This window comes from Calidris pugnax, unplaced genomic scaffold (assembly GCF_001431845.1).
Source record: "Calidris pugnax isolate Ruff unplaced genomic scaffold, ASM143184v1 scaffold9, whole genome shotgun sequence".
Classification (NCBI taxonomy): domain Eukaryota; kingdom Metazoa; phylum Chordata; class Aves; order Charadriiformes; family Scolopacidae; genus Calidris; species Calidris pugnax.
The window spans coordinates 1,062,029-1,089,568 of NW_015090778.1; the positions used below are offsets into that span (position 1 = coordinate 1,062,029).

The following is a 27,540-nucleotide window of genomic DNA, read 5'->3' on the forward strand; positions in this document are numbered from 1 at the left end:
GGTGGTGGGCCCGCAGGTGGCAGAGAGGCCGCTCGCCCACGCACGGTATCGGCCGGGCGGGGCCGGGGAGCGGTGAGGAAGCACCGGGAGGAGACCGGCTGCTCCCGCCTCGCTGGCGGCGCGGCCTCGTCCTTCCTGGGGCTGCGGCCCCACACGACCCCGCCGCGCTGCTTTGCTGCCACGGCCGGCGAGATGCCCGCAGCGTGGGACGCGGGGCTGGTGGGGTCTGGGACCCTCCCCCTGCCCGCAGTGTCGGTGCTGCGGAGCTCTAGGACCGGGTGCTGGTGGGGTCAGGGGCCCCCCTGCCCGCAGTGTCGGTGCTGCAGGGCTCTGGGACCCGGTGCCGGTGCGGTCTGGGGTCTCCCTGCCCGCAGTGTCGGTGCTGCGGGGCTCTAGGACTGGGTGCTGGTGGGGTCTGGGACCCACCATCCACAACGTGGGACCCAGTGCTGGTGGGCTCTGGGACCCCCCTGCCCACAGTCCCGGTGCTGCGGGGCTCTAGGACCCGCCACCCACTGTGTGGGACCTGGTGCTGGTGGGGTCTGGGACCCCCTACCCACAGTTCTGGTGCTGTGGGGCTCTGGGACCCGCCACCCACAGTGTGGGACCCAGTGCTGGTGGGGTCTGGGACCCCCCTGCCTGCAGTCCCAGTGCTGTGGGGCTCTGGGACCCCCTGCCTGCAGTGTGGGACCCAGTGTTTGTGGGGTCTGGGACCCCCTGCCCCACACGCCTCCGCCGCTCACACTTTGTATTCAGGGGATGGCTCTGCAGGGCAGGCTGGCAGGGATGGTGTCTCTTGAGCGTCACACAAGCCACCCAGTGTGTGCCCAGGGCCTGCTCCCCTGGCTGGGCCGAGCAGGGCAAGGTGGCTGAGGGGCTACTGGTCCCCTCTCACGGATGCACAGGTTGCTTCCCCACTTTGCTCCATCCTCCACATCCAGGGAGCGTTTCCTCCCGGTGCCGAGGAGCAGGACGGGGCAGGAAGGTGCTGCCGGTGCCTCAGCCCTCCTAAAGCAGGTCCCTGTGGACCAGCAGGTGGGTTTTCCTTGGGGGGGAGAACTTTGGGGGGGATGGGGGAGGCTGGAGCCTGTCTGGGTGATATCCAAACCCAAGGCCCCGATGCTGCGAGCCGTGCTGGTGACCGTTCTTCCCGGGAGCCGAGGTCGCCCCGGGTGCTGCCGGTGAAGCCGCCGCCGCTGCCGGTAGTGCTGGCTCATGGGCCGGCTTCCTGCCCTGCCGCAGTTGTGCAACGCAGCTGATTAGGAGGCTGCTGTGACACCCCAGAAGTGACAGCGTTCGGCGGTGGGGAGTTTACTGTGTCAGATAAGGTGCGAGCGCCCGGCCCTGTTGGCGCCCCGGCCCGGCGCGGGCGTTGTCACACATCACCCATTAGTGGGAGAGCACTGCGGGGAGTGATTCTGCGAGCAGCCTCTCGCTGCTTCCCAGAATCGCCTGGAAGAGGTCCCGGGTCGCCCGTCAGCCTCAGAAATTGCCCTCTCGCTGCGCCGCGGGGCGGCGTGCGAGGTGAGCATCACAGCTACCTCCGAGTCCCTGTCGCGGGGCCGTCACAGTCCGTGGCTCTCCCAAAGCCCCGGGGCTCTGTTGGTTTTGCAGAAGAGGGTCTGGCGAGGCCTTGGCAATGGGGGGAGGCTTTTGCTGGTGGGATTGTGCTGACGCCAGTGTCTGAGGAGCGATGCACAGCTCCTCTCCCCCCGTCTGCCTCAGCAGAGAGCAAATCCGGGGGCGAGCAGCTGGCGGCACAGATGCGGGCTCCCCCCGCTCCTGCCAGGAGCTTCCACCCCCTTCCCGGCATCTCCCCGTGGGGACAGCAGTGACACCAAACCATCCCTTGACCAAGCGAGGAGGTGCAGGGGTGAATGTCTCTGGATCGGTGGGGTGAGGGTGTTGTGAGGGGCACCCAGCCCTGCCGTGCCGCAGCACCGGTGAGCACCGTCCCGTCCCGGCACCGTGTCCTGAGCTGGGCCCCGTCTGGGGTGAGGGGGATTGGGCAGCGCTGGAAATAATCCTGCTGCACCCGAGGGATTACTGCTCGCTCTGGCCTGGGGGATTAAGGGATTTCTCTAAGCGGGGCTGATGGAGCCTCCCGCAAAGCGGCTTGTGCTGGGGGTGGCCTCGCCGTCTGGGGCAGGATGGGCTGTGCAAGGTGCGGGAGATCCCCGAAGGAGGGTGGGTGGCAGGTCCCCTGGGATGCCGGGGGGGGGTCCCTACCCAGAGGGATCCCTGCCCTTGCCTGGCTGCCAGCCCGCACAGCCCTGTTTTGCCAGCAGGCCCTGGCAGGTCCCTTGGCACCGGCTCAGCTCTTTGGGAGGCAGCCCGTGACCGCGCCGTGCACCTCTGGGCTGTGGGGACTTGGAGGGGGGGACACACCAGCCCCATCCCTGTTGTGGGGTGAGCTGGGGCGAGATGCTGGGGGAGCAGCTCTTCCACAGAGCTCTGGGGCTCCCAGGTCAAAGACATGGGGACGGTGCAAAGACGGGACTGGGCTCAGGGAGCAGAGCCAGGGGCTGGTGGGGCTCGGGCAGCGCAGCGTGGGGCAGAGGCAATGAGCCAGAGCCTCTCCTGAGATCCTTGGGAGCAGGGAACGATAAGCCACGTCGCTGACGCTCAGGAATTGCACGTCAGGGACACAGCGGGGCCCACGTGTCTCCGAGCGGCTGTTTTGGCCCATTTCTGCTCTGGGCTGAGGGAGGGGGGAGGCTGCTCTCTGGGGAGCCGTTTTCCAGCAGACGGGATCATCGGGGGCTGGAGACTGGGGCTAACTTCATCCTGGGGGTTTGTGGCCCCCCTGGGTGTTTGTGACCCCCCTGCCTTGCCCGGGCAGGATGCGAGGATCGAGCCGGGTGTCAGGGTCACTCTGTGTGGGGGCTGGCTCTTGACCTTGCTTCGAGCCAGCCGGAGCACCCATGGGTGCCCTTGCTGCTCCAGGGGTTTCTCCAGATGCCATTCCGGGCCCCAGGCAGGCACTTGCCACACCACGTGCCCACCTCAGTGCCCCCAACCCCTCTCGCCTGCCCTTTTGCCTCCTGGCATTGCGGCAACCACCGCGTCGGCCCCTGGGAAAGGGGAAGTGGTGCCGAAACCAGAAGATTGGTCACGTCAGCGGCGAGTGCCCGGCTGCCCTCGCAGCCCCGGGACCTGCCCTTCTCCTCCACCATTCCTCCCCTCGTAGCCACACTGCTGCCGGGAGCCAGGCTCCCCTCCTGCCCACCCACCACTCTCCTGCCTGCAAGGGCAGCTTCTCCCTGGCGTGCCCTTCCCGCTGCCTGCCCCATCAGGGCTCCTGGGGACCCTGCCCGGCTCCGGTTTCTCCCAGCTCAGCGTGTTCCCGGTGCCGGCTCTGGCAGCCGGGCTGCCCCACGGGACGCTGCCTCCTGCCCCGACAGGCTCTGGGGTTTGTTACTCATGGCCGTGCCCTGCGCTCGGGGATCCCTCCTGCTTTGAGGGAGAGAGCTGTCGGTCCGGTTTGGGTTTGCTCATCGCCTGGTGGGGGGGTGGGATCCCAGGGCAGGACATTCGTGCTGCGGGAGCACCCCCGTACCCCAGGACCACAACAGATGGGGAGGCACCTCCGTCGCCGCCGGGACATGCCCGGAGCCCAGCCGTCTGACCGGCATCGCCGGGGGGCTGGCAGAGCGGGCTTGCCCGTGCACGGCACATGGGGCAGGCTGAGCCTGTCGGGGCTGTGCCCGCACCGGCGCCCGGGCCCTGTGCCCCACCAGCGGCACCCCCTGCACCCCACGCCTCACCAGAGCCGCCGCGTCTCTCTGGTGCACCCTCCTTTATGCAGCGCTGGTTGCTACGCGACCGCCGGCTCCCGATGCTTAATGCTCTAATACGGAGGGGATAAAACCGCTCTAAAAATACCCCGCTGCCAGCCCCCCCCGTGGGGGTAAAGGGGCTGCCGGGGGGCAGACGGCGCAGGGCTGGGGAGAAGGGGGGGGTGGACTGGACTGTTGGGGAGTTCCCAAACTCCTTGTCCTCTAAGTGGCTTTGAGCTGCCGTCCGGAGCGTGGGGAGCGTGGTGTGCAGGCAGGGAGCAACGGGGATTGGTTGGGGCTGGCGCGTGGGCTCCTGCCGCTGGAGCTTCCCTACCAGAGCCGCCTTCCCCGGCTCCAGCCAGAGCAGGGAGTCCTCCGGTTCCCCCTGCCCGGGGCTGCCGGGGGGCAGACGGCGCAGGGCTGGGGAGAAGGGGGGGGTGGACTGGACTGTTGGGGAGTTCCCAAACTCCTTGTCCTCTAAGTGGCTTTGAGGCGCCGTCCGGAGCGTGGGGAGCGTGGTGTGCAGGCAGGGAGCGGGCTGGTGTGCAGGCAGGGAGCAACGGGGATTGGTTGGGGCTGGCGCGTGGGCTCCTGCCGCTGGAGCTTCCCTACCAGAGCCGCCTTCCCCGGCTCCAGCCAGAGCAGGGAGTCCTCCGGTTCCCCCTGCCCGCTCCCTGCCCACGGGACCTGGCACCGGGGAAGCTCAGCCCCACGGGCACCCGCCAGGCCTCTGCCTGCCCCGTGGGAGCGGGACCTCGGCAGCAATGGGGACAGTCAGCGAGCTCTGTGCCTCCAGTTTCCAGGCCTTCCTCTGCCCCTCGGTGGCTGCCAAGGCAGGTAGGCACTTCATGCCCTTCCCTCTGCTTGCCACGGGGTCCCCGGCACCCCGGCAGACGTGGCAGTGCCCGCGGCTCCGGCTCCATATGGCTCCTGCTGACAGCGGCACAGAGAGTCCTCGCCGTCTCGCCGCCTCCTTCCCCCGCGCACCACCGGCCTCCGCAGGCTCCGGCTTCTGCCGGCACTGAGCTCCGGCGGGTGGCTAGCCATCGGGCTACCTCGCCTGGCATTGCCCTGCACCCCGTGCTGGGACAGGGCAGAGGGTTCTCAGGAGCTGCTGGTGGTGGTTGGGAGGATGCACGGAGCCCATGACGGCTGTGGCAGGTCCTGCCCTGCCCTGGGCGATGCGTGGGCGCTCAGCCGCCCTCGCCGCTGCGGCTGCAGGAGCTGCGGGGCCAAACCCGACCCTGTGCAGGGCACCCAGCACCTGCTGCGTGGGAGCTGCCGCCATGGGCTGGCCCTTCGTGGGAGCTGCTGTGACAGCGGGTTCCTGCCCTGAGTATGGATGGAGGGCAGCCGTGCCATGGGGCAGGAGGGTGCCAGACCCCTTCTGTGCCCTGCTGGCAGCCGAGGCCGAGCAGCCACCGGCCCTGCACCCCTTGAGGCTCAGCACACGGCAGGGAACAAGCGAGGTGCCCACCAGGCTGCAGTCCTGGCACCTGTGTGGTGCTCGGTGCATGTGGACGTGGCCGAGCCGGTGCCTGCCTGCGCACACTGTGGGCTGGGGCTCCCTGCGTGGGGGCTGCGGGAGCCTGGAGCCCCTGGGGAGCGAGGCAGCAGCTGTAGACGTGGGTTCCCTGGGGGGGGCTCTGGGCACAGGGAGCGGGGTGATGGGCAGGGCTGCTCCAAAGCAGCACGAGGGTCCTGGCCAGCCCCGGGTGCGGGGTCCGTCCACCTGAGAGGGTCTTTCCTGGAGCCTCCTGTCCCCAAACTCCTCCTGACGCACCTCGGCTGTCGGTGGGGAAGGACGGGGCTGACGCAACCCAGGATGTGCACGCGGCGCGGTGAAAACAGGATGTGGTGCGCAGAGATGGGCAGGAAGTTTCTGGGGGCCCCGTGGGTCCCCCCAGCCGTGGGGTACGGTACGAAGGGGTGGCAGCACCCCAAAACAGAGCCACGGGATGGCCGCTGGCAGCACCCTGGGCTCACCCTCGGCGGTCTGCCTCAGCCCGGTGCTGTTGTCCCTCCGGCATGGCCAGTGCAGGCACGGTATGGGCTAGCGGGAGGGCTGGCAAGCGCTGCAGCACAGCTGTGGGCCCAAGGACCGAGCTGAGGCTGCTGAAGCCCTTCCTCCCCGTGCTCCTCAGCCAGCGTTCCGGGTGCTGTTTCTCCATCTGGCGCTGCCGAGCAGGATTTAGCTGAGTCAAGGCGGCCGAGGCTCAGGCGGCCGCTCCAGGCAGTGACAGCGGGACAGGGACGGGACGGGGGACGGCTCCCGCTGCAGCCCCTGCACAGCCCTCCCCGTCCTGCACGGGGTTTGGTCCCTATAACCCGCACAGGACCAGGAACCTGCAGTGGGGGGGGTCTGGTGGGGCTGGACAGGGAGCTGTGGGGCTGGGATGGGGGTCTGCTGGGGTGGGGGGCCCCGGCATTGCCACAGCGAGCTCAAGATGTGTTGGGTTGAGCATCCTGGCAGCCCTCGAGGAAGGAAGGGCTGAGCCAGCCCCCAGTCCCTGCCTGCCCAGGACCCCAACGCATCACATCCCCCAACCCCAGGGCTGAGGAGGGGGAGCAGGACCCCGGCTGCCCCATTTTCCCCCCCCCCGGCCGGGAGCAGAGGAGTTAAGGTGCTTGCGGCCGCGGGCTGGTTGCGGCAGGAACAGGGTGTTGCTGCTGTTGGCTCCTGGCGAGGCCGGGATGACGCCCGGGTGGCCCCGGAGCTCATTGGCTCGGAGCAGCCCTGAGTCACCCCGGGAAGCACTGGGGAGGGCAGGTGCCCGCGCCCCGAAACAGCAGCACGGGCACAGCCGGTGGAGCTGCTGGAGACGGGCCCTGCCAGGATGGTGCTCAGGGCGGAGGGCAGCGGTGAGCCCGGCGTGGGGACACGGCGGGGGCTGGTGGGGCTGGGGCAAGGGGAAGTGGGTGAGCAGCTCCTCATCTACCCCCCTCCCGTGCCGCTGGGCTTGTCGGGGGGCAACGGGGTAGGAGGGAGCAGGGTTGGTGGGGGAAGTGTGGCTTCTGCACCCCCCGGGGGGGCTTTGCTGGGGGCAGCGGGAGCAGAGGACTTGCTGCTGGTCATGCTCCTGGCTCCCGTGGACCCCAGTGACCCTGGAGCAAGGGATGGATGGACAAATCCTGCTGGTGCCCCTTGTGCCTTCCTGCTGCCCCCGCTGTGCAGGGGCTCGGCTGTTGGCACCAGGAGCTGCAGAGCCCCCCAAGATCACCTGTGCTGGGGGCTGGTGGTGCTGGGTCCCCACGGTCCCTCTGCCCCCCCAAATCCCATGCCAGGGTGAAGCTGGGGCAGCGAGCGCTGGCTCCAAGCTCCCCTTCCCCGCAGCCCAGGGCAAGGCTCGCCGGCCTCTTGGGAGCCATTGGGGCCCCGCTCGGTGCTGTGCGGCGCTGGGGAAGGGTTAACGCCCTCTTCCTTCCCCAGAAAAGCTCTTGCGTCTGGGGTTTCTCTTCCTCAGGCGGCTGCTGACATGGCTGGGCTGCTGTCACGAGTGCTCGCCCTCCGCAGCGGCAGCGCAGGCGGGGAGGGACCTTCAGTACAGACCCTCCAGCCCCTTCTGCCCCGCAGCCTCTCCTCCTCTGCTGCGCCGGCCACGGGGCCTGCCGAGCCCCCAGCCCGCTCCCAGGTGGGCAAGGGGACACGGAGCCGCTCTTGCCAGGGCTCACTTTGCTGGTTCCAGCCTCCACTTTGCCTCGGGACAGGTCTAACCCTGGCACTGAATTTCTCCTCCACTGCGGCCACGGCCGGGCAGGAGGGTCCCGCAGCAGGAGGGTCCTGCAGCAGGAGGGTCCCACAGCTCGTGCTGCAGCCCAGGGATTTAAAGGGTTTTGTGTCTGGCAAACACATTTAAAGGGTTTTGTGTCTGTGCCCGGTGCAGCTCGGCAGCAAGCCTGGGCTCGCCGGGTGCCCGGGGCACTGGGCAGGAGGGGCTGAGCCCCACAGGAACGGTGCTGGGCTGTGCGAAAGGTGTTTGGACATATCGATAAGGCAATGCCAAGGGGGATTGGGAGTTTAAATAACTTTTAACCCGGTGCCACGAGGCGGGTTGTCTGGTTCGTGCTTCCTTGCGTCAGAGGCTGAAAATATTGGGAACTGTCGCTGTCGCGTCTGGAGGGACGGTGTCGCAAGAAGCTGGGGCTGCCTCCGGCCGCGGCAGCGGGGGATTTTTGCGAAGGAGGAAGCTCGTCAGAAAGCCCCAGCGCAGCCGGGGAAGTGCTGAGTTGGGAGATTCACTTTGCCTGGTCGCGGCTCCCACAGCGGCGGCGGTGGCACTGGGAGGAACGATGCGTGGCTGAGGTCCGAGGGCACGTGGTGGCCTCTGGGCGCTGGTCGGGGCGGGTGGCAGCTCCCACGGCGGCGGCGGTGGCGCAGGGAGGAACGATGCGCGGCTGAGGTCCGAGGGCACGTGGTGGCCCCTGGGCGCTGGTCGGGGCGGGTGGCCGTGCTTGGGACGTGCTGGGGCTGGTGGCTGCGGTGGCCTGGGGACCAAGGACGTGGTGGTGGCACGCAGGGCCTTGGAAGAGCGGAGCGGTAACGTCTGGGGAAGGAGAGGGTGGTGGCAGCCCTGTCCCTGGCACCCCCAGGCTGGACGTGGCTGCTGCCACCGCCCTCGGGGACATGCTCTGGAGGATGGGACGGTGCTTTGGTGTTCTCGCCGGCAACCGTGGTGTGGTGTGGTGTGTGGGAGGGAGCCCTGGAACCCGCCGGTTGGCAGAGAGGGCCGGGAGGGCTGCCGGAGGAGCGGGTGACCTTGGGGACAGGAGGGAACAGAACGGGGATGCTGTGTCCCTGCGGAAGGGGAGGTCACGCGCCAGGGAGCACTCGGAATGTCTCAGGAGCAGTGGGGCTCAGGAGGAAGGTGGGGGACGTGGAACCAGCCTCGGGGCTGGTTTTGGGGAGGGAATGCCTGGCTCCCTGGGGTGACAGGGAGGTGTAGGTGTCAGGGTGTGTGGGTGAGGTTTGTCCAGAGGGTGCACCGGCTCCGGGCGCTGGCGTGGAAGGACGGATCCAGCACCGAGAGGGTGGAAGGGCGGCCGGGAGCTGGTTTTCTCCAGGCTGACCCGGTGTGGCAGAGCAACCCACGGGTACCCAGGCCCATGTGGGGCACAGCAGAGCCACCCAGCCGCAGCAGGGACAGGGACGGGCACCCACACCGGCCCGGCTGGAGCCATGGGGAGGAGTGCTGGAGCCAGCCCAGGGGCCATGCCAGCCCTTGCTGCCCTCCCTGCCCAGCTGCCGCGGGCTGAATCAGCAGGAAGGGGCAGTGCCCGGCTCCCCCGCTGCCCTGCGGGGTGATGTCCTGGCCCTTGCATTCCTCGCGTGCCGTTGGTGGCACTCGGCCGCTGCGCAGGGACTGGGACAGAGACGCTGCTCTGGGGTCCCCCTGGGGCACCCGGCAGCTCCACATCCCAGCTCCGGGGCTGCCAGTGGGAGCAGCGGTGGCACCTCTACTCTGCACTCGTGAGACCCCACTTGGAGTACTGTGTCCAGCTTTGGAGTCCTCAACACAGGAAGGACATGGATCTGTTGGAACGGGTCCAGTGGAGGGCCACGAGGATGATCAGAGGGATGGAGCACCTCTGCTATGAAGACAGGCTGAGAGAGCTGGGGTTGTTCAGCCTGGAGAAGAGAAGGCTCCGGGGAGACCTTATAACGGCCTTTCAGTACCTGAAGGGAGCTGGAGAGGGACTCTTTACAAAGAAGAGTAGCGACAGGACAAGGGGCAATGGTTTTAAGCTGGTGGAGGGGAGATTTAGGTTAGAAGCTAGGAAGAAATTCTTTACAGTGAGGGTGGTGAGGCACTGGAACAGGTTGCCCAGGGAGGTCGTGGATGCCCCATCACTGGAGGGGTTCAAGGCCAGGCTGGATGGCTATTTGAGCAACCTGCTCTAGTGGGAGGTGTCCCTGCCCAGGGCACGGGGGTTGGAACTAGATGATCTTTAAGGTCCCTTCCAACCCAAACCATTCTATGATTCTATGACACTGTCTATGACACGCTGACCTGACTGTGTCTTCTGCCCAGTGCCCAGTGACCTGACCCCCGAGGAGTGCCAGGAGCTGGAGAACATCCGCCGCCGCAAGCAGGAGCTGCTGGCTGACATACAGGTGTGATGCTGGGGGCCACCACTGTCCCCTCAGGGAGGCGGGGGACAATCTCCCTGCCCATGTCACTGGGCAGGGTCCCTGCAGCCCCATCCAGGGTCCCTCGCCCTGCTGCTGGGCTCGGGGAGGGTGGCCCAGGAGAGGCTGGCAGCGCTGTCTGTGATGGCCGTGGCATCGGGGTGCAGTGCCCCAGACCCTCAGCGTGCCCTTGTGCCATTCCCGCTGCCTGGGGCACCGGCGTCTCCGTGCCAGCCCCCCCCTGGCACGGGTAGGGACTGTGTCTCTGGGCCAGGCCACTGCCCTGGCAAGCGACTGCGAGGTCAGCGCTCATCTGGGACACTCGTCAGCCTGATTAAGGCAGCAGAGGCTAATTACTGCCATATGCCGGGCATGATCTAAAGGGATTAGGGGGTAATTTTGTTAACCTCTGAATCTCTTCCTTCCTGCCCGCTCGGAGCATGGCGATGCAGCGGGGGATTAGCAGCGGGGTGCAGCCAGCCCCCTCTGCCAGTGTCCCCCAAGCTGGGCAGCACTCGGGGTGCAAAGGAGGGAGGGAGGGAGGGAAAGAAGGGGCTTCCAGGGCCTCCTGGGGGGAATGGCCCCGGGGGTAGTGTCAGAGCTGGGGGGCTGGAGGGTTTGGGAGGGAGGGAGGCACCTCCTGTCTCAGCACGCTCTCTCCCCTCAGCGGCTGAAAGATGAGATAGCAGAAGTGACGAATGAGATCGAGAACCTGGGCTCCACGGAGGAGAGGTGAGTCCTCTGCTGTGGTGGCAGCCCCCGGCCTCCGCTGAGCACCCCACCCTGGCTGCCGGGAGCTTTCCCAGGCACTCTGAAATCCCTGGAGCGGTAGCAGGATCCCCCAGTCTGAGCCCCTGCTCCAAAGGTCTGTTTTTCCAAGCCTCGGCCCCTCTGTCTGGCCGCAGCGACTGTCGGGGTTTGTTGTTCTGAGCCGGCGCGGGCAGTGCCAGCCTGGGATTAGGGGGTCCCGGGAGCTGACTCCCGGCGTCGTTTCCAATCACTCACTGGGGCGTGAAGGCTCTCACCCCCTCACTGGCCCCACTGGGGGCTGGCAGCTGCTCTGCCCAGACCCCCACACCACCCAGCTCGCCCTGGCCTCCCCCACGCAGAGGTGACCTGTGGCGATGCTGTACCCGGCTCCTTTCCGCATGGGGTGACCCAGTGGCCAGGGCACGGCAGCTCTTCTTTGCTCCAGGGCTTGGCAGCCCCCGAGCTGCCCCATCTGTGCCAGGGGGAGAGAGCACGGAGCAGAGACACGGAGCAGCGCGCTGCCTTTGCCCCGTGTGGGTTGGACGCAGAAGGACCTGCCCCTGTGAAAGTTTTGGGGCTCCCATTCGGTCTGGGCTGGTCCCTCTGCGGGGTGCTGTGCCCGAGGGGTGGACGGGGGGACAGCCAGGTCCCTCCTGGGTGCTCAGAGCTGCTCTGTGCCCCGCAGGAAAAACATGCAGAGGAACAAGCAGGTGGCCATGGGCAGGAAGAAGTTCAACATGGATCCCAAGAAGGTACTGTGGGGCGGGCTGGCAGGGAGCGGGGCAGTTCAGCAGCCCCTCTGGGGCTGTGCTGGGCTCTGCCCTCATGGTCCAGGTGCCTGGCCACCCACGGGGACTGGGGCAGAGCCAGCACCCAGGGCAGGGGCTGGGAGGAGGTGGGCAAGCTGGCGGGGTCAGCAGCAAGCCCCAGAGCAAGACCCCTTGCACCGCTCCAGGGCATCCAGTTCCTGATTGAAAACGACCTGCTGAAGAACACGTGTGAGGACATCGCCCAGTTCCTGTACAAGGGAGAGGGCCTCAACAAGACAGCCATTGGTGACTACCTGGGCGAGAGGTATGCTGGCCAGGGGTGGCTGGGCTCTCTTGAGGATGCCCTGGGCTCCCGCTGGCTGAGAAATGGGACAGTGCAGCTCTTTGAGCTTCCAGCGGGGTACATGGGGGGTGGGCACCCTGAGTGCTGGGGATGTTCAATCCATGGCCAGCACTTGCCAGAGGCCGGTGTGTGCAAACAGCCCAGGACTTGAGGAGGGGGCAGCTGCAAGTTTCACCCCCCCGCTAACCCCCCCAGAGCTGAGCAGAGGCTGGAGCGGAGCAGGGAGACGTGGGGCCGCCCGGCAGTCACAGGACTTGCTGATCACACATCCCTCGTGCTCTGGCTTTGTTCCCGCAGGGATGAGTTCAACATCCAAGTCCTGCATGCCTTCGTGGAGCTGCACGAGTTCACCGACCTCAACCTCGTGCAGGCCCTGCGGTGAGCAAGCGAAGGGGGCCGGGGGGGCTGCTCCATATCCCCTCGGGGGAGAGGGGCTGGGGGCTGCGGGGGGTTCACAGGGAGCCCCCAAAGCAACGCGACCCCTTGTTCTTCACAGGCAGTTCCTGTGGAGCTTCCGGCTGCCCGGGGAGGCGCAGAAGATCGATCGGATGATGGAAGCCTTTGCCCAGCGGTACTGCCAGTGCAACCCTGGTGTCTTCCAGTCCACAGGTGAGTGCCCGTCCTGGCCCCTCTCCCCTCCATCCTGGCTCTCTCCATCCCGCCTTGTGGCTGACCTTCCCCCCCTTGCCCCTCTAGATACCTGCTACGTGCTCTCCTTCGCTATCATCATGCTGAACACCAGCCTGCACAACCCCAACGTCAAGGACAAACCCACGGCGGAGCGCTTCATCGCCATGAACCGTGGCATCAACGATGGGGGGGACCTGCCTGAGGAGCTGCTGCGGGTGAGGGAGGGGACGTGGAGGGGACGGGGCTGGGTCTGCTCCCGGGTGGAGCAGAGCTGACGCCGTGTGTGGTTGTACCAGAATCTCTATGAGAGCATCAAGAACGAGCCCTTCAAAATCCCCGAGGACGACGGCAATGACCTTACCCACACCTTCTTCAACCCCGACCGGGAGGGCTGGCTGCTGAAGCTCGGTGAGTGCCGGTAACAGGGTCCTTGGGGGGAGCTGGGCTGTGGGTGCGATGCCCCTGGGCTGGCTGGGCACCTCTCCTGGCCAGTCTCTATGGAGCATGGTGGCCCTGTGGAGGGGCAGGAGGCTGCGGATGGGGCACAGCCCCTGTGGGGAAGGTGTCCTTCTGTCCAGCAGCCCTCTGTCCTCCCTGGGCTGGGCAGCAGGAGCAGACTCAGCGGCTGAGACCCTGGGTGGGCATCCTGGGGGACTCTGCCTCTAGGTTGGGCAAACCCTGGGGTGCAGAGCTGGCACCGGGGGGTCCGTCATCGGAGCACAAGAGACCACGAGGCCCCTTCTCATCACCGAGTTCCCAGCAAGGGTCCTGCCGGAGCAGGACCCCCGGGAGTGAGCGGCGAGCGAGCTGCCCCAGGCTGCGTGTGTCCCCATCCCCCCCCCTACCCCCCTACTCCATGCCACAGACTGGTCCCTGCCTCACCCCTTCCCACAGCATTTATCACCTCCGCATTATCCCGGCTCCACATGCAGGCAGCGTGCATGGCATCCCTGCTGCACAGCCCGGCTCCAGGCCGGCCAGCCCGCTCCACGCCCTGGCTCCTGTGGCTTCTCCTCTCGGCACCTCTGGGGAACCCTCTGCCCGGGTTAAGCGAGGGCTGGGGGAGGGAATCGGGGGGTCAGCAGGAGCGGGGTCTGGTGGGGGCTTTTCCCTGGGGCTCTGTCCTCTCACCGGGGGGTGTTTCTGCCATATCACCACCCCCTCGGGATGGGAGATGAGCCTTACCCCCCCACTGCACCCTGACTGGTCCAGGGGCTGAGCGGGGACCATCTGCCCCCCAGCTCTGGGGTGGGGGGGACGCGGGGGAGAGCCCCAGACCTACCTCTGCTGTCCCTGAGCAAGCCCAGTGCATGGCACATTGGTGTCTGCCACCATCGGGGCTGTTGGTGACCAGGGGGGCAGAGAGGCAGCCCCTGCCTGGCTGCCGTGGCTCAGCCCGCTCGTGGGGCAGGGAGGGACCCCCAAGGAGGCCACAGGGTAAGGGGAGCCCCATGTGCCCCCCAGCCGAGGAGATCCATCCTGCAGAGCCACAGCGAGCCAGGGCAGGGTGACCCCCATGGCGGTGCCACCCACCAGCCCCTCACGGCTTCCCTGCTGCAGCCCTGCCCCACTGACCCACGCGGGGCGAGGGGGGTTCTTCGGGGTTTCCTCTTTATTTTTCCTATATTTTTTTTATCCTTTTTTTTTTTTTTTTTAATTTTCTTTTCTCCCTCATTTGTATGTTTCCATGATTTTGGCTCTTCCTTTCCTTGTCCCCAACTCCAGGAGGTACGTACCCCTCTCCCCGCTCTTGCTCACGCCGCTGGGGGCTTCATTGCCTTTTCGTTTTTAATTGCTGGTGATTAGTCTCATTGCTGCTGCTGCTAACCACCCGCACCGCTCCGGGGACCTCGCCTGCCGCGGGGACAGCCCCGCTCCCGCCGCCGCCGCTGGGGCAGGGATGCGGGGTACCAGCCCCGCTGATGCCAATTGCCCCCCCCTGGGCCTGCTGGCCCCCTCCCCTGCCCTGCTGCACCCCACGGCGTGGGGACGGGCAGGAACGGGGCTCCTTGCCCAGCCGCTGGCGGGGGTTGCCCACCCGTCCGTGCTTTGCAGGCAGCTGGGCTCGGCCACAGCGGGTCTTTGCCTCCGGTGCCACAAGGGATGGGGACGGGTTTGGGGTGTCCTCAGGAAGGGCCCCAGCCTGTGTTTGGGGGGGGGGGGGGGGGGTTTGGGGGGGCGGAGTGCCTGGAGCTGGATGGGGACAGGCAGGAGCCATTTGTGGGGTGCCCTGTGCTGCACCGGGGGCTTGTGGCAGTCCCTGAGCTGGGTGCTGGTGCCACCCCGGCTCCATCACCTGCATCCCTGGGGTGCCAGGGAGTGTTGGTGCTACCCCCTCCCTTGGCCCTTGGTCCCCTACGACTCTGCAGGTGCTGCCCGACCTGTAGACCCTGGGCTCCTCCTGCGCTCCCTGGGCTGCGGGACCCTGGCACGTGGCCACTGCCCACCCGCAACCCTGGGGGAGGAGGTGGCCCTGGGTTGGGGGGCTGGAGCGGGTGAAGCCCCAGGTTTTGGGGTGGGCTTGGCTGGGGGGGGAGGCAGAAGGGCTTTTTCCTCTAGGGAGTGCTGGCCGCAGCCTGGCTTTGGGGCAGGAACTGGGGTGGGCAGCCAGCAGGGATGGGGGAGAAGGGAGGCACGGGGGCTTCCCGGTGGGGTGCGGGGGGGGATGAGCCTGGCACACATGGTGCCAGCCCTGGTGCTCGTCCCAGACATCTGGCACCGCTGCCATGGCCAGAGCATGCTGGCCCAGTGGAGGGGAGGGGGGGCAGGCCCAGGGATGAGGGGTCCCCGAGCCCAGGGAGCGGCTTCTCCCTCTTCAGTGGCCATTGTGAATCTCCCCCCAAAAGCCTGGGCACCGTGGCCCTGGGCTCACGCTTTGCCCTGGCACCGGGCTGCACTGGCCAGGACACAGCAGGACCAGTGGGCAGTGTGAACAGAAAGTCCCCACGTCCTCCCAAGAGCTGGCCCGGCTGCAACATCCTCTGGCCACGCCGAGACAATGCTTTGGGGTGGGAAGGGGCGCAGCGCTCCCGGCTCGGATCCCCCCCCCTCTCCTTCTTCCCTGCCACCCTCCACCTCCATCCTCATCCGTCTGCTTCCCGCTCCTGCCTGTGCCCTGCCCGGTCTGGTGTGTGCTGCTGCCTCTGCTTGTGCCCGGCGCCGCTGCTTGGCTGTGTGTGTCCACCCCAGGGGCTGTGGCTCTTGCTGTAGCCCCTCCGTGTGCCATGAGCCCCCCCCAAGAGCGCCTGCCCCCCCCGAGCCCAACCTGCCCCTCTCTGCCCGCAGGAGGCAGGGTGAAGACGTGGAAGCGGCGCTGGTTCATCCTGACCGACAACTGCCTTTACTACTTCGAGTACACGACGGTCAGTGCCCTCGGCTCGGGGGGTGAAGGGGGGATGCTGGGTCCCCCGGGGCAGGGAATGCCCCCAGATCCTTCATGGCATGGAGAGGACACAGCGTCCCATCCCGGTGCCGGGGTGTTGGAGACTGATGGGGTGCAGGAGGGGACCCTTGGACCAGGCAGCCCTGGGTACCTGTTGGGGAGAGGGGTGTTTGCAGCATCCAGGTGCACGGGGTGGGGTTTGGGGGTGTCCAACCTGTACCTAAAACCTCTGCTTGCTTGCCCCCCCTGCCCCAGGATAAAGAGCCCCGTGGCATTATCCCCCTGGAGAACCTGAGCATCCGCGAGGTGGAGGATTCCAAGAAGCCCGTGAGTGTGGGAGCAGGGTCCCTGGGGCTGGAGGTGCTTTGGTTTGGGTTAGAGGGTGCAGGGAGGGCCGGGGGGTGCTGCAGCCTCCTGGGGGGTTCTCTGGGGGGGGTGAGAGGACCCCACAGCGGTCGCTGCCCCCACCCATCACAGTGGCTGGGGTCCGGTCACCACAGTGGCCAGGGCTGGTGGTTGGGGGCTGTGGGGTGACAGTCACAGCGTGTCCATCCCTCTCTGCTGCACTGGGGGTGGCTGTGCCAGGGGTGCCCTGTGTCCCCGGTGCTCTGCCTCCCGGTCCCTCCCAGCCTGGGGTCCCCCTTAGAAGCGGGGGCTCCCTCTGAGCGGTCTCCTCTCTCCCAGAACTGCTTCGAGCTCTACATCCCCGACAACAAGGACCAGGTGATCAAAGCCTGCAAGACGGAGGCGGACGGGCGCGTGGTGGAGGGGAACCACACCGTGTACCGCATCTCGGCCCCCACCACCGAGGAGAAGGAGGAGTGGATCAAGTGCATCAAGTGAGTGCTCCGGGGAGCGGGTGGTGGTCGGGGGGACACACGCCATCCTTTGGGAGCACCCCACAAGGATGGGGGGGACAGAGCTTTCCCAGGGGCACAAAGGGGCCTGCCCGAGGTCAGACCCAGCCCTGCTGCAGTTTTTCCTGGCCCCACAGCTCACCCAAGCCCTCGTTCCCCTGCCAGGGCCGCCATCAGCCGGGACCCTTTCTACGAGATGCTGGCTGCCAGGAAGAAGAAGGTCTCCTCCACCAAGCGACACTAGCAGCCTCCGCGGGCCCTGCGAGGCCAGCGCCCCCCAGCAGCCCCAGCCTCTCCCCCCATGGAGGGCTGTGGGGCTGGGGCCGCGCTGCAGCCTGGCCCCCGGGGCCCAGGACCCAGCTTCAGCTTCGCAGTTTCTTTACCGTGGGGAGAGGGGAGGGCGGGGGGGACATGGACATCTCAGTGACTCTGCCCCCCCCCCTCCATCACTGCCTCATCTCCGGGACAGCATCTTCACAGGCTTGAAGTGGGACCCCACAGTCCTGCCCCGGGCTGGGCTGTGGGACGGGGGGTGCTGTGGGTCTGTACTGTCCTCCCCACCCCCCCAGCCTTGGCCAGTGCCCACCCTGCTCCTGACATCCCCCCCCAGCAAGCACATGCTGCTGGGTCCCCCCATCACCCCTGTCCTGAAGCACTTGGGGTGTCCCCTCGGGAAGGTGAACGGTGGTTTTGGGGTGTTGGGGTGAAGGAGGCAGCCCCAGGGGCCGGGGGTCCCCAAGGAGGGACAGCTCCTGGCCCTCGTTGTAGCGGGCCTGAGTCTGTCCTGGGTTTCCCCCATGCCACTTCCTCAGCCCCCCCCCCAAAATGTCCCCAGCAGCGGGGACAGTCACTGCGGGCGCAGGGAGGGCTGAGGGTCAGGGGGCTGTCACTGTTGCGTGGGGTGCCATGTGGGGCAAAGACGTGTCCTCACCCAGCCATGGGGTGCCAGAGCTTGGATGGGGGCACCGGTCCGGCAGCACCAGGGTGGCACATCCTTGCCATGAGACCGTGCCAAGGTGGCCATCATCTCCTGGAGCACGAGCCCTCGCTGCTGAGCGGGTGATGGGCCTGGGCCGGTGGCTGCCGAGGGGGTCTGGCCGGGCTGGGGGCTCTCTGCCTTGTGAACACCCGTGTCCTGTCCCGTTCCCACCACGCAGGGTCTGGAGAGAGGCGCCTGGATCAGTATTAAGTCTATTTATCAGAGGTGTAAATACTCCTGTATAGTTTTCTCCTTTTAGATTATTTTGTATGTGGGGTCGTTCTGTGCAGAGGCCTCTCTGGAGGGCGGGGGAGGGGGAGGGGGAAGGGACGAGCAGGTTTTTTTTTATGATAACTTTTTTTTTTTTTTTTTTTTTTTTTTTTTACCACGGCCTTGTAAACCAGTGCTGAGGATCTGCAGCAAATAAACGCCGAACCACCCTCAGCCTCGGCCTCCTGTGCTCTGTGTGGGGCTCGGGATGGGCGGGAGGTGGGAACCCTACCCGGGGTGGTACCAGCTGTAAATGGGATTGTGATCAAAAATCCCACTCGGGGCCAAGGGCAAACTGGGAACTGCCACCCCCCCGGGCTGTGCCGCTGCCACCGGGGCTGGGGGAGCCCAGTCTGGCTGCTGCACGGTGCAGGGAGACCTGGGCTGTGGTGGGGAGCTGGTGGCAACCTCTACCGTGTCCCCCCATGGCCTTGGCCCCATGAGTTCAGCCGGGGTGGTGGGTGTGTGGGCAAAGAGCCCCAGTTAAGGGGCTGGGGGGGCAGCCCTGCCCTTCTGTCAGTTGGGGCTGGTGCCGGTGTCGGTTGGAGCTGGTGCCGGTGTCGGTTGGAGCCAGTACTGGTGCCAGTTGGGCTGTGGACGGTCACTGGAGGCAGTTGGAGGGCTGAGGAGTGAGACAGAGCAGGGGAGCGGTAGGGCCGGGCAGGACTGGGGGCAATGGGGCCAAGGATGGGGCAGGCTGGGGGGCAATGGGACCAAGGATGGGGCAGGCTGGGGGGCAATGGAGCTTGGGGGGGCAATGGGACCAAGGATTGGGGCAGGCTGGGGGGCAATGGGACCAAGGATTGGGGCAGGCTGGAGGGCGACGGAGCTTGGGGGGTGGCGGGGCCAGGCAGGGATGGGGCCGGCATCTCCCCATGGGGCCACAGTGTGCAGAGGGATGGCTGAGGGTGGTGGTTGGGAGGAGTGAAGAGGGGTTGGGGTGTGGGGTCTGCACAGCCCCAGGCTGAGTGAGGCTTTGCCTGCACCCCCCCCCCGGGTCCCCCAGGTGCCAGGGTCGAGCCCAGTGCCGGCAGGATGTCGGATGAGCGGCATCGCTTCCTGGAGAGCTTCGCCACGCTGCTGCTGCGGGTCCAGCCCGACGAGTGGAACAAGTTCCTGGGCAGCGAGGAGGCCATGGCCGAGGTGGACGAGTTCTTCAGGCAGCAGGACGTGCAGGAGCTGGTGCTGGGGCTGAACCCTGCCGGGCTGCTCCAGCCCACCACCTGCTTCTCGCCCGCCCTCAAGGCCAAGGCCATCTACTTCGTGAAGAAGAAGGAGGAGAACATCACCCAGGAGAACTGCCAGAGCGCACTGCTGGTGGGAGACATCGCCCCCTCGCCAGTGGAACAGTTCATCACCGTGATGGAGGAGGTGGGTGGCCCACAAGGGTGGGCACTGGGTGCAGGTGTGGGGCAAGCAAGACACCCCGAGCTCCCTGCACACACCACTGCAGCCCAAACTTTAGGTGGGCTCCAAAAGAAATGAAATGAAATGAAATTCATAGAAGAAAAATTGCCCCAGGCACTGGCCCTGGCCTCGCGGTGGCTCCTGCTGTGCTGGTGGGACCGAGCCCCACCAGGACAGAGCTGGGTGAAGGTCACAAGCCTGGTTTTCTCCCAGGCCCCAGCTGAATCGCTTCCTCCCTGTGGTTTTAAAAACTCAGCGTAATTCCCCTTTCCCCGTGCCCCACAGCTGGGAAATGTCAGAGTGGATTTCTCTCAAACTTCCCATAAACATTCCCGCTCGGGGAACTGCCAGCCCAGAGCACCCCAAAGCTGAGCCCCTGTGATTCCTCCTCCTCCTCCTCCTCAGTGCTGGGGGCTTTTGCTTGATGCATTCACCATGCTGCTCCCAGCACTTCCCAGCCCACGAAAGTTGGAAACCCACCACGGGGTCAGTGTGCAGAGGGATGGCTGAGGGTGGTGGTTGGGAGGAGTGAAGAGGGGTTGGGGTGTGGGGTCTGCACAGCCCCAGGCTGAGTGAGGCTTTGCCTGCCCCCCCCCCCCGGGTCCCCCAGGTGCCAGGGTCGAGCCCAGTGCCGGCAGGATGTCGGATGAGCGGCATCGCTTCCTGGAGAGCTTCGCCACGCTGCTGCTGCGGGTCCAGCCCGACGAGTGGAACAAGTTCCTGGGCAGCGAGGAGGCCATGGCCGAGGTGGACGAGTTCTTCAGGCAGCAGGACGTGCAGGAGCTGGTGCTGGGGCTGAACCCTGCCGGGCTGCTCCAGCCCACCACCTGCTTCTCGCCCGCCCTCAAGGCCAAGGCCATCTACTTCGTGAAGAAGAAGGAGGAGAACATCACCCAGGAGAACTGCCAGAGCGCACTGCTGGTGGGAGACATCGCCCCCTCGCCAGTGGAACAGTTCATCACCGTGATGGAGGAGGTGGGTGGCCCACAAGGGTGGGCACTGGGTGCAGGTGTGGGGCAAGCAAGACACCCCGAGCTCCCTGCACACACCACTGCAGCCCAAACTTTAGGTGGGCTCCAAAAGAAATGAAATGAAATGAAATTCATAGAAGAAAAATTGCCCCAGGCACTGGCCCTGGCCTCGCGGTGGCTCCTGCTGTGCTGGTGGGACCGAGCCCCACCAGGACAGAGCTGGGTGAAGGTCACAAGCCTGGTTTTCTCCCAGGCCCCAGCTGAATCGCTTCCTCCCTGTGGTTTTAAAAACTCAGCGTAATTCCCCTTTCCCCGTGCCCCACAGCTGGGAAATGTCAGAGTGGATTTCTCTCAAACTTCCCATAAACATTCCCGCTCGGGGAACTGCCAGCCCAGAGCACCCCAAAGCTGAGCCCCTGTGATTCCTCCTCCTCCTCCTCCTCAGTGCTGGGGGCTTTTGCTTGATGCATTCACCATGCTGCTCCCAGCACTTCCCAGCCCACGAAAGTTGGAAACCCACCACGGGGTGAGGGGACTCCTGGTCACGCTGATTAGAAAAACATCAGCAAAACCTGTGGCTGGGCTGAGACCACGCTCAGATGGGTGGTGAGAGGGGACACTGCAAACCAGCGCAGCTGGATGTGCCCTTGGTGGTGGGAGAATCCAACCAAGCGCCAGACAGAGCTCTCTCCACCAGGTCCTCTTCCCCCTGCTCCTGAGCGAGGACAACGTGGCCGGCTGGCCCAGGGTGGTGGTGGAGGACATCAGGCGACGAACCCACCAGCTGAAGAACGAGCTGTTCATGATGAGCGGGAAGATCCAGGGGAAGCCGCTGCTCCCGCTGCCGGAGCACCTGTTCAGCCAGGATGGATCCAGCACCGTCCTGGAGAGGTGGGTGCCACAGGGTCCCAGGGTGGCATGAGTCCCTCTGTGGGGGACAGGAGCTGGGACACCAGCTCAGTCCCTGAACATCCCTGGGCACAGCCACGAGCACCTTGGGGAGGCTGTGCCAGGCCACCACGCTGGTGGAGGTGGCCACAAGCAGGCGCAGGGGGCTCCCCCATGGCAAACAAAAACCAGTGGGGGGGTTGGGCCCAGTCCCGGTGCTGGAGCATAACCCGGCTGCCTTTCAGCCTGGCAGGGCCTGTGGACATTTCGGTGCTGCACTCCATCGAGACCGTCGTCATCGAGTGGTCCCACCAGATCAGAGATATCCTGAGCAAGGACTCAGCACAGCCGCTGCTGGAGGGGCTGCACCCCTTGCCCAGGACTGAGTTTGAGTTCTGGCAGACCAGGATGGACAACCTGCAGTGCATCAACGACCAGGTACCTCTTGGCTCTGGGTGCCTACGTGTCCCTGGGTGCTGAGCCCCTGGTGCTGAGCCACCACCTCTCCCCTCCAGCTGCTTTCACCCCGGGTGGCGGCGCTGGCCGAGATGCTGGAGAAGGCCAACAGCTGCTACTGGCCCGCGCTCCAGAGCATGTTCAAGGACGTCAGCTCTGGTAAGCCCCCGGGTGATGTGGTGGGCAGCTACCACTCGCTCCTCCGGTGAGGATTCCCTGTCCCCAACCCAGAGTTTGTCCCCTGGTGCAGGCCTGGAGGAAGCCAAGGACATCAGCCTCTACCTGCAACCACTTCAGCTTGTGCTGGAAGAGCTGGAGCAAACTGATTACTCCCAGGTGAGGTGTATGTGGTGGAATAACCAGGTAGAGGCTGCAGGTGGGTGCTGACCCACCCTGGCTCTGCCTGACCCTCCTTAGAGCTGGGGCTAACGAGGCTCTGCTCCTGCAGCTGCAGCCCCACGTGGACAGGACGCTGTGCACCGTCCGCCTGCTGCGGGCTCACTGCCAGCACTACAGCACGCCCGCCCACGTCATCGTCATCCTGCAGGAGATCTGCAACCTCCTCATCGAGATGGTAAAGCCCCCGGGGACGGCTCCACCACCCAGCCACCGCCACCTCCTCCGCCTGGGGGGGGGTGACATAGGGCAGGGGTGGGGGTCACATAGGGACACCCCAATGAAGGGACCAGCAGAGCCCCCATGCGGGGCTGGAGGGGGTTTGGGCTGCAGGTGATCACCAGAAAGGCTGGGGGGGCTGGTAGGGGGTGGGGGCAGGAGGAGCCCCCACACTCCCCTCTGCCCATCTTAGACCCGCAACTTCCTGAGCCCCGAGGATGTGATGAAGGGGCTGCAAGGAGAGACCGAAGAGACTTTAGAGGGAATAAAACTGAGCATTTCCACCATCGAGAAGTTCCTCCAGTCCTACAGCACGTACTGCTCCAACCTGCTGCCCGTGTCGCCGCCGGTGGGTGTCGGGGGACGGTGTGGACCCACCTTAGACCCTCCACACCAGCCCTGCTCACCCACGGCCCCTCTCCCCTTCCAGGAGGAGCCACAGCTCTGGGAGTTCCCCCGCTCCCTGGTCTTCAGGAGAATGGACTCCTTCTTGCACAGGCTCAAGATCATCAAGGTGACAGCCCAGCATTTCGGGGCATGGCATCAGGCCTGTGAGGACCCCCTTTTCCCTGGGGGACACTGTGAGCAGCATGGGGACAAACTCCCCTCCGGCCCTGGGGTGGGCTGGGGCCAGTGGTGTGGGCAAGGAGCAGAGGGGAGATGGGAGCCCAGCATGGCTGGGAGCACGGTGGCATCGTTCCCAGCACTGCACCCATGTCCCCACACCCTTGGGGACAGATGGACACCTCCTGGGCAGGCACTGAAGCATCCCTGGGAAGGATGCTCCTCAGGAGGGGTGAACTCACACCCAGCGTGGTGGGGCACGGGGAGCTGGGGTCTGGCAGCGAGAGGAGCCGGGTGAGACAATGGTTTGTGCTCACCAGGAGCTGTACGAGACGGTTATTGAGTTTCGGCAGCTGGAGAAGGCAGAGCTGGGAGGAGTGAGAGGGAATATCCTGGGGACCCAGGTGTTTCAGACCTACGAGGAGGTCTCTGAGCTCAGCAAGAGTTTCGCCGACTGCAAATATGATCCCTTGGATCCCGCAGAAGAGGTGAGGGAATGGTACGGGGGCAGAAGCACTTGCCAAGTGATAAAAAGAAAACTGGCTTTGCAGAACAGCTGGAAGAGCTGTGTGTGAAACTGCCCCACAGCAGCCCCCCTGCTCACTTTGGGGCATCTGGGGTCAGTGAATCCTTCAGGAGGGATTTGGGAAGGAGGCGCAGAGGCCGCACCAGCTTAAATCATTTTGCTCCTACTGGCAGCAACTGAACAAAGACTTTGCCGAGTTCCAGAAGAAGATCCAGCACACGGACAGGCGACTGGCCACCATCCTCTGCCAAGGCTTTGATGACTGCAACTGCCTGGCATCCGCCATGAAGGTACATGTCCCCCCAGCTCAACGGGTCCTGCCCTCGGGTGCGGGGTATCCTCAGTGCCCCCAGCCCAGCTCCTGAGGGTGATGGTGAGGGGTGACCAGGCCGTCCCCGTGATGCTCTGGAGCACAGCAACCTGTTTGCCCCACAGCTGGTGTACGTGTTCTCCTCCCTGCTGGAGCGGCCGTTGATAAGGGCGGAGGTTTCCCGGTATTATTCGGTGATGCTGGGGATGTTCAAGGCTGAGCTGGAGGATGTGAAGATGCCGTACGATGCCCAGACCGCATCCCCGCCACCCCTCAATGAGGCAGGTTGCAAAGGGGAGACAACCCAGCTGCATTTCCATGCCCTGAGCCCTGGCCAGGCTGAGACTGGCTGGGACACCCCAGGGGAAAGGCTCGTATGAAATGGGTCCTGGAAGCCCAGGGAGGGGGTTGGGGTACACCAGGCACGTTACCAGCCCCTGCCCAGGCTGTGGTTGAGCCAAGCTGCTGCTGCTGCCATCACAGAAGCCTCCTTCTTCCCCCCAAGCATCATGTCAGTGGGGTGGGGACCCCATTCCTCTGTGAAAGGGGTCCCTCCTCCTGCCACGCTCACCAGCACCCCGTTGGCTCCTCAGGTGAAGTGGAGGCTGCTGCCGGTGGAGTTCCCGTTGGTGGCCAGCGAGCTGGAGGCAGTGGACAGCCAACTGGCCAGTGCCGAGAACACCCTCTCCTGGAACCATGAAGGTACGAGCCCACCCTTGGCCACCCAAGGGCAGAGACCCTTCTTGTGTGTTTCAAGGGGTCCCCAGACTCCATCCCACCTCCCACTCAGTGACTGCCCTTGGGTCCCCACAGCCATCACACCCAAAGCACGGACCCCCCAACCCACAGGCGTGGGTGGGTGGTGAGGCTTGGACATGCATTTTCTGCCCAGGTGTCATGGAGTACATCGAGGACATGAGAGACATCTTGTACGACCTACAGGCCAGGGTCCAGAAAGCCAAGTTAAACATGGAAAAAATCAGACAGCTGATGGAGGTAGCTTCTGCTGGTGCTTTGCGAGTGCCTCCTCGGGAAGCCGCAGTGGGAATTTGCCCTCCCCTTGCAGAGTGGAGCAGCCCTGACCTCTTCTCCCCACAGGAATGCTCAGCCACCCCCTTGTTCAAAAGGAAGGACAACAAGGAGACAGCGCTCTTGGACCTGGAGGGGAAAGTGAGCACCTTAACCAAGCGCTACGCTGCCATCAGGGACACGGGCACGAAGATCCACGAGATGGTGAAGGTGAGACATGTCCCAGGACGCTTCAGTTGGAGCTGGATTAAGGAGTGTCCCCAACATGGGTGTCCTGCAATGCTCTGGACCCAGTGGCATCCCCTCTTTTGCTGCTGTGAGCGGTGGGTCCCACCAGGGGTCCAGTCCTGGGGTCTCTGCTGAGGGGAGGCTCTCGGGAAGGACCGTAAAACACCGCACAGGTCTCCAGAGACCTGCTGCCCCCTCAGGGATGGGAGAAAGGATGGTCCAGGATCTGTGTGACACCAGGAGGGACAGACCCACAGACGGGGACTCACTCGCAGGGTCAGGAGCTGGTGTGTTTACTGACAAGCATTATTTGGGGTTTTTTTCTACTTGCAGGAGAATGAAAACCTGTTTAAGGCTGATAAGTCATCGCAGGTATGGCTGAACTACGTGGGGTACCTCGATGAGATCGTGATGGATGGATTCTTCAACCTGATCCACAAATCTCTGCAGCTGCTGCTCAACAACATGGCCCCTGATGTAGGTCCGGGTTTGCCCCTGCTCGGGATGTGCCACCACTTGCTGTTTGGTGGCCAAACAAGCCCATCCCAGTGCTCCCCCGTTCACCTGGGCAGCGAGTGCCAGAAGTGCTGGTGCCCCCTCTTGTTCCCACTGTGGGGGATGGCAGGGCTTGGGAACCAGGGGGGGACCATGGGGCTAGGGGCTGAGGGGGCCATGGGACGTGAAGGACCACATGGGGGCTACTGACCTGTTTCAGGCGGAGGTGGCCCCGCTGTTCGAGGTGCGGATGGAGCTGCGTGATGGCAAGGTGCAGTACTGTCCCTCGCTGGAGTCAGGGGAAGAGGGCAGCTTCCTGGGGCTGATGGAGAGCCTGCTCAACGACATCTTCTCGGCTGCAGCCTGCATACCTCGGCTGCTGGAGGGAAGGCAGAGCTACAAGGTGAGTCCACAGCCTGTGGCACCTCCCAGCTCAGCTGGAGCTGGGTGAGGATGCCCGGTGCCCTGGGTTGGTCCCAGAGAGCTCTGCCCGTCCCCTCAGATCAGCCTGGAGGAGCAGGTGGACCTCAGCAGGATGCGGGAGGAGGTGGTGTCGCTGGTGGTCAGTGCCATAGCGGAAGGCCAGGAGTACAGCGCTGGCTTCGAGGAGCAGGCTCACCTGTGGCTGCAGAGCCCTGAGGAGTTCCTGCAGCACTTCCTCACCTTGGGCAGTGTCCCCAGCCCCAAGGAGCTGGAGCTGCAGCCGGAGGTGTCTGTGGCCCAGGGGACCCCATCCCTACAGCTCTTTAAGCAGGAGGTATGGGGCTGGTGCATGGGATGCACTGGGTGTCCAGGGGGACACCAGGTGCCCAGGGAGCTGCTGGCCGTGGGATGTGACCAGCTCTTGTCCCCAGATCGACACGTGCAAGGAGTTGTGCGAGGAGGTGTCGGGGTTCTCCAACACCAAGGTGTTTGGGGGGTGGCTGCAGAGCGACTGCCGCCCCTTCAAGCAGGCACTGCTGAGCACCGTCAGGTCCCAGGGCATGGTCCTGAGGCAGCACCTCATCAACCACATCACCACCAGGTAAGGAGCCCGGCGAGACCCCCAGGGGGGCTCCTGGTGACTGCAGACTGGCTGGCTCCCAAGGGATGGAACCATGGGGGCGAGACCCTGGGGGGCCGTGCCCTGTGGAACTAGCCCCAGGCAAGCACGGAGGTGGCCACGGATGCCCAGTGAGCACCACCACCTTCCTCCCAGCCTGCAGGAACTGCAGGATTTCATCCGAGAGGCCAACGCCGGCTTGAATAAACCTCTGGAAGAGGGAGACTACGAGGGGCTGGTGGAGGTGATGGGGCACCTGAACAGGGTGGAGGAGAGGCAAGCGGAGACCGACGGCATGTTCCAGCCCCTGCAGGAGATGGTTGCCCTGCTCAGCACTTACGGAGAGGAGATGCCCGAGGAGATCCACCTGCAGCTCCAGGTGAGCCATGCGGGGTGTAGGGGTGCTGGAGGGGGCTCCCCAGGGCCAGGCTGCCCATGCCATGCGGTGCTCACTGCAGGAGCTGCCCAAGCACTGGGACAGCACCAAGAAGCTGTGCCTGCAGGTCAAGCAGAGCGTGGCGCCCCTGCAAGCCAAGTAGGTCAACATCATCCGCAAGAAGTGCCAGCAGTTCGAGGTACCCACCCTGGGGCTGGGGGGGGTGAACAGTGGTTTTGGGGTGTTGGGGTGAAGGAGGCAGCCCCAGGGGCTGGGGGTCCCCAAGGAGGGACAGCTCCTGGCCCTCGTTGTAGCGGGCCTGAGTCTGTCCTGGGTTTCCCCCATGCCACTTCCTCAGCCCCCCCCCCCAAAATGAGAGATTCGGTTTATTTTGCTTGAATCTAGGTCAACCATTTGCCTTTCCAAGTCTGTTTACAGTCCTAGAAATAACAGCCTAAATGTTGGCTGACTAGGATGAAGGGAACAGCACAGCACTTCATGATAATTAACTCGTCTTTTTCTTCCTATGTAAGTCTTTTAGGTCATCCTGCATAAAATAACACGCTGAACATATTCTGAAAATTATTGGCTATTAAATATTCATGTTTGCACCACTGTATACTAAGACTAAAATAACCTTAAACCTAAAATATAGACCACTGGGGATGAAAAAGGCTGTGCTTTGGAAGAGGCTGACAAGAAAAGATCTTCACATAGTATTTCAGAGCCTGACCTGACAGTCTGCT

General features: G+C 64.9%; 2 protein-coding genes across 4 annotated transcripts; both read left to right on the forward strand.

The window, feature by feature from the left end:
* The first annotated feature begins 4,503 nt into the window (after window positions 1-4,503).
* Window positions 4,504-17,947, forward strand: CYTH1 (cytohesin 1). Of its 3 annotated transcripts, none has more exons than XM_014953605.1 (13): window positions 4,504-4,616; window positions 9,809-9,891; window positions 10,574-10,638; window positions 11,342-11,408; window positions 11,612-11,730; window positions 12,067-12,147; window positions 12,266-12,378; window positions 12,466-12,614; window positions 12,696-12,807; window positions 15,685-15,761; window positions 16,037-16,108; window positions 16,466-16,620; window positions 16,804-17,947. In XM_014953605.1, the coding sequence occupies exons 1-13, from the start codon at window positions 4,544-4,546 to the stop codon at window positions 16,880-16,882; spliced, it is 1,245 nt and encodes a 414-aa protein (XP_014809091.1). In that variant the 5' UTR covers window positions 4,504-4,543; the 3' UTR covers window positions 16,883-17,947. The 3 variants fall into 3 exon arrangements, with proteins under 3 accessions (XP_014809091.1, XP_014809098.1, XP_014809106.1); XM_014953612.1 differs by lacking the exon at window positions 4,504-4,616 and adding an exon at window positions 6,521-6,641 and having other exon boundaries at window positions 12,696-12,808; window positions 15,683-15,761; XM_014953620.1 differs by lacking the exon at window positions 4,504-4,616 and adding an exon at window positions 7,423-8,082 and having other exon boundaries at window positions 12,696-12,808; window positions 15,683-15,761.
* Window positions 17,948-18,922: 975 nt separating this feature from the next.
* Window positions 18,923-27,029, forward strand: DNAH17 (dynein, axonemal, heavy chain 17). The gene is made up of 20 exons (XM_014949783.1): window positions 18,923-19,292; window positions 19,905-20,269; window positions 20,963-21,156; window positions 21,399-21,591; window positions 21,669-21,768; window positions 21,860-21,945; window positions 22,058-22,183; window positions 22,418-22,573; window positions 22,655-22,738; window positions 23,109-23,276; window positions 23,488-23,604; window positions 24,218-24,326; window positions 24,517-24,620; window positions 24,723-24,863; window positions 25,215-25,358; window positions 25,597-25,779; window positions 25,879-26,133; window positions 26,231-26,400; window positions 26,575-26,797; window positions 26,877-27,029. The coding sequence occupies exons 1-20, from the start codon at window positions 18,923-18,925 to the stop codon at window positions 26,955-26,957; spliced, it is 3,369 nt and encodes a 1,122-aa protein (XP_014805269.1). The 3' UTR covers window positions 26,958-27,029.
* The last annotated feature ends 511 nt before the right edge of the window (window positions 27,030-27,540 follow it).